This window comes from Gavialis gangeticus, unplaced genomic scaffold (assembly GCF_001723915.1).
Source record: "Gavialis gangeticus isolate Ggan-Ray unplaced genomic scaffold, GavGan_comp1, whole genome shotgun sequence".
NCBI classification, from domain to species: domain Eukaryota; kingdom Metazoa; phylum Chordata; order Crocodylia; family Gavialidae; genus Gavialis; species Gavialis gangeticus.
The window spans coordinates 206,479,853-206,485,184 of record NW_017729032.1 but is presented as its reverse complement, the minus strand read 5'-3'; the positions used below and the strand labels follow the sequence as shown (position 1 = coordinate 206,485,184).

At 42.3% G+C, this 5,332-nt stretch overlaps 1 protein-coding gene across 1 annotated transcript in view; it reads left to right on the top strand.

Annotated features, from left to right (window-relative positions):
* PDXK (pyridoxal (pyridoxine, vitamin B6) kinase) overlaps positions 1-5,332 on the top strand; it is a 47,479-nt gene that overhangs the window by 27,985 nt on the left and 14,162 nt on the right. The window contains exon 7 of the mRNA XM_019523874.1: positions 5,004-5,089. Coding sequence (XP_019379419.1) covers positions 5,004-5,089 — 86 coding nt within the window. The remainder of the gene's footprint in view (positions 1-5,003; positions 5,090-5,332) is intronic.

Below are 5,332 nucleotides of genomic sequence, written 5' to 3'. Positions count from 1 at the left end.
CCCAACGGGTTTCCCCCCTAAACTTCCAATACATCAAAAAATGTCATTTTTCACCCAGTTTTTGGCTTTGCTAAAGCCTTGCTGTACATCCTTGAGCAAGTCACTTTTTTTTTTTTGCACCTGTTCTGGTTTTGTTGTCTTTGTTGAATAGGGGTGTCAAACTCAACAGGCCCCATGGGACTGTGTGAGGGCCTAGTCCAGTGCACTTGCAGGATGCTGGCTAACCTAATACTCATGGGCAGCACATTGGTTGGAGTTTTGGCTCGAGGGAAGATTCAGTGATGAGCTTCTTTATATAATGTATTTACTCACATACCATGTGTAGCTTTCCCCCCAAATTAGCTGTTCCAAAATTGTGGTTCATGTCATAAGCAGGGAAGATCATTTTTCTGCCCAGAATAAAATCATGAACATGATGTAAGGGCCTTGTTGCATGGTAATTTTGGGTGGCTCCTGGAGCTGTTAACACCTGTATTGGCTGCACATTAATACTTGAACCTGATTTTAAGCATTCATTATGCAACACAAAGTTACATCACCCTGGGGCAGGATTATCTCTGATCCATACTACCCAGCTCCTGTTGCAGTAAGGTGTAGCCACTCTGAGCTATACCTTAGTGTAAACACCCTACCTGTCCCTGCCTCCCCTGCTGGCTCCAGTCAAGCCCACTGGGCCCCACTCCCCAGCATCCCTCATCCCTGCTTACTTGTGGCTTTAATTCCTCCTCCATCCAAAGTTTAAAAGCAACCACCCAGAAGCAGCAGTGGTTTCTCTGTTCAGGCAGTGCTGGGGGAGCCAGTTGACTTCATGGGTCATTATGAATGACCTGAGATCTTGTAATCACTTTTCACTCCACAAGTGTTAATGGCCCTCTCTCCTTTTTTCATGGTTTTGATGTTCCACCAAGCAAGCTAGTGCATCTTCCCTCAATTTTGCTGCCTATTAGTTACTCTTTGTCCCTCTTCTCCTATTTCATAGCCCTGCAGACTGTTTTTAGCACTTTTCAAAATCCTGGATCCACTCATGGACTCCAGCTGTCAGCAATAGCTACAGTTTCAGCTTTTGGCTGAGCAGCCCAAGAGCTGTTGATGATTCATTTGTGAAAGAATTAAGATAGTAGTTTTTGCCTCACTAGGAAGGGGAAGGTGAGTGAGGTGAAGGTTAGGCTCTGTCTCTGCTCTGAGGGGCTATACTTTTGGAAATGTCTTTATTTCCCCTTCATTCTGGCTTTCCAAAACAAGTGTGTGCATTACTGGGGCGGGCAGGGTGTGATATTCAAGATAATACAGTATTTATATACTAGTAGCACTTAGAGGCCACACCTGAGATTGGAGCCTCATGAAGGTGGGGAACACAGACATTGTCTCTGAAGGCATCTAAAAGTGTAACAGCTGAGACCAGAAAATGGAACCAAGGAGGTATTAGCCACCATGGGTAACTAAGGCATGGAGAACGTTAGCCCAGGTGAACTTGTTCCAAAGGGGCTAATTAACTGAAGTTAATTAGCAATCAGTGAATCTGAGTTGCAACAGGAGTGAAAACGTTCACAAAATTGTCCTAAGCAAACTCCAGCACACTGATAGGGTTTTTGTGCCATTGCCTGAATGTTAAGTTATACTTTTTGTTTTTTTTACTCTATGGATTGAAGCACAGGCTGGTAGGATTTTAATATTTGTTGAGCATACATTATTTGCTTAGTCAACATCAGAAAACTAATAGAGCAACATTCAATTGTTCTGCAGCAACTTTGATTTCTAATATTGTTGCCATTTACATCAGGACTTAATTTGACTCCAGATCTCTTCAGTCCTCCTTCCTCTTCCCTTTTTTTTAAGCGTTCTCTTGCTAGACATGTAGGGCACTTGGGGAATGGTGAGTTGCTGGAAACCTGCAGGAACAGCAGTTTGCTTTCACCTTTAAGGAGTAAAAGTACAAAGCTAATTGGTCAAAAAGGAAGAGCAGATGGCTTTGCTGGTGCTCTTAGATTTCAGCCACTCCTGCAGCAGCTGGAACTGGTTTGACAAGAAAACAGAAGGCACACTAAGAAGCGGAAGAATTGTGCTTCTAGCATCAGCAGCTGCTATAGCTGTCAAGACATTCATAAAAGGGAATGTGGCATAGAGAAAGGACAAGAAAGCAGAAAGTATCAGACACTTTTCTCTAAGTCACTTGAGAGAGATTGCAATAAATTCCTAATATAAAAAAAAAAGTAAAATAAATTTTAAAAATCCAGTTGGTATGTTAGACTCTTGCCTCCAGTTAAAGAATTCTTTAGTTTTAATGTCTGTATCCTGGTCATATTGTGGAGGCTGAAATGGCCTCTTATTTCATGTTTCATGTAATTTATTTTCATGTTTTTATGTATTCAGATATAATATATTTATTCAAATATAAGATGAGGTCCTCCCTCCCCCAATCAGTATTGGATAAAAAGCCCCTTGTTTTATACAAGGAAAATGTATTAAATACTGTGCCTATCTTTTGAACAGCTGAAAACAGCATAGGCTCAGTAATGGAAACCAACTATGAAGTTGATTAAATACGGCCAAAGCTGAGCCGTAAAAATACATGACCCGTATTGGGCAAACATGCTGATGGGAACCTATTTTTATGCGTGCCGTTAAAAAATAAAATACCCGTTCCCCCCAAAACTCCAAAACAAAAAAGGGGCAAGGGCAGGTATTCCTCCCACAGGGAACTGACACTGGGAGAGGCAGAGCCAAGCCTGACACCCTCACGTTGATGCCAAAAATGCTACATTTGAATTTAGCCAAAAGGCCAAGATGCTGATGGGAACCTATCACAAAGATAGATGGGTGCAGCCATATCTGAATAAGGACATATCAGTGTTCCTCAACCTTTTCCCCAGCTCAGGGTATGCTTACATTAATAACATTTTTCCACAGCATACCTATTAAGGCATTCCCTATCTTCATACCTATTGTAGCTCATTGCCGTGGGTAAATTCCGCAGCATGCCTGTTCACACTTTTGTGCCGTGGTACACAGGTTGCAAAACAGATATGTGCCTATGCCTGATGAACACGGTCCCCTTCAGCACCAACTCTTTCAAGTCATGGTGAGCCGCTACATTACATATATTTTTACTTCCTCGTCACTTCCACAGCTGAGCTGCACCTTTCTCCCCCATTTCCAGTGATTCCTAGTTCTTCACCAGAGTTAAATGTCTGGCAAACATCATGAAATGGGGTTCCAAACAGTTCACCCAGAATTCCTCTGTCCCTCCCTCTCAGCCTGTTGCATGGGATTAGAGTGTTTTACCCTCCCCCTCCCCCCATAAAGTGAAGCCAGGCCAGGTTTCGGATCCCAGTACTCACTCATCATGAATGAGGGACTGATTAGCACATGGCTCTTTTGGAGGCAGGAGGGTTGTAATCTGGAGTACACATGGATACTGAGCAGTGCTGAGCTGTTGGATCACCACTGCTTGAAACGCTTGTTTCTGGCAAAGCCCAGGCCAGTGAACTATACAGTAAATCATCAACCTGTTGGCTTTGAACTAATATCATGCATAGTTTGTACTACTTTAAGTAGCACTTTGGCATCTGCTTATGAAGTGTGATTATGTAGTACTTGTGCTAAAACCTGCGGCAATTTCAGAAAAGGTAAAATGCATCAAGTCTAGATGAATTAAGTCTATAGCTACTGTATGCAAATGACTACAGCTAGGTTTTATTTCAAAGTTAGTTTTTCCAAATTTGCTCATCATTTCCATGTGCTCAGGAAGAGCACAGTTTTTATAGTAAGAAGAGGGGGAAGGGGCTGCAAGGGGAAGAAGCTGGGGGAAGGTGAGAGCAAAATGGCTACCTGACCCCCCAGATTTATTTTCCCTGCTCTAGCAGTAGGAGGAGGACAGATTCAAGGAATACCTCCAATAATTAGATTCTGTATCTGGAAAATGATATGCAATTTATAATTTTTCCATGTATAGTATCTAATTTTTGGGAGGTTGTCTTATAATCAGGGTCATCTTATATCCAAGTAAATACAATAAATCCAAAGAGATTGCATTCCTTCTTGCTCCAAGGGTTGCTCAGAATTTTTTTCTAAAAAAAAACAAACAAAAAAAATTGTCTCAGTAGCTTGTGTCATGCTTAGTTTCCAGTCTTCAACTACATTCATGTGGGTGGGCTCCTGTGCCCAGCAGATCTCTAATGGCAACAATAAAATAGTATCATCTGGTGGAGGAGAAGTAAGTCTGGGGCTTTATGATGGGACATTTTGCTGGGAACTTGACAGGACATCAAGACAGGGAGGATGCTGAGGAGTCTGTCATTTAATCCCAGTCTTTTATCACTTCATATGTGTATTTTCACTGTACCCAGGAGCCCTAGTCATGGGGTAGGACCCCCCTGTGTAAAGCTCTTTCACAGACTGAGCAAAAAGTTGGCTCTTGCCCCAAAGAGTTGGTTTGATCCTATGATACAATGGGGGCCCACCTTTTTGGCAAGTGTGTGACAAATTAAGCCCCATGGGCTTCCTGAGTACCACTCTGATCCCCTTCCCCTGCCTGATCTGCTGCTCTGCTCTCTGCCTTGGGCTCCCTGCCTGATCTGCTTTTCTGTTTTACACTCCCTGCCCCTTCTGCCACTGTGCTGCCTGCCCCCTCTCTGACCTGTCAAGCTAAAGACAGAGGCTGCCTGTGCCACTTGGCATGTATGCTGAAGGCTGGCCACTCCTGCTGTCAAAATAATTATACTCGCATTGAAGTTATCCTCAAGCTAGGTAGAGAGTAATTCTTTATTTGAGAGAGGTGGAAAACTGAAACAGAGGTTTATCCAAGGTAACATCAAGTCATCTGCGCAGTTAGGAAGATTAACTAGGATTCAAAATTCATTCTTCGACTGTTAAATACTCCTCCTATTTGGATATAGTAAGTAGCGTGCATATTACAGAATGAAGATAAATGTAAGGAAGAAAAAATACTTCCATAACTTCCAGAATTATTGCTGATAGGATTCAATTTTGCTGTTCTTTTTCAGTACGTGCCAAAAGACCTTCTTCCTGTTTACAGAGACAAAGTTGTACCTGTTGCAGACATAATTACCCCTAACCAGTTTGAGGCTGAGTAAGTACTCATTTCTGTCTCTCTCAATAGCTGGTCAATCAGTGACTACAAGTAGAGACAAATGACTGTTCTTCCTTTCGCTGTACCCAAAGTTTCCTTTTGTGTATGTATGTACTGGGGTTAATTTTTCTTAGAATGGTGTTCCTTGGTAAATCTTGCCCCCTGGGGCAATAGAAAATTTGATTTCCCCCCCCCCCATTAAAAAAGTAATATTCTGGCTGAAAATGGAAATATCTTGATTTA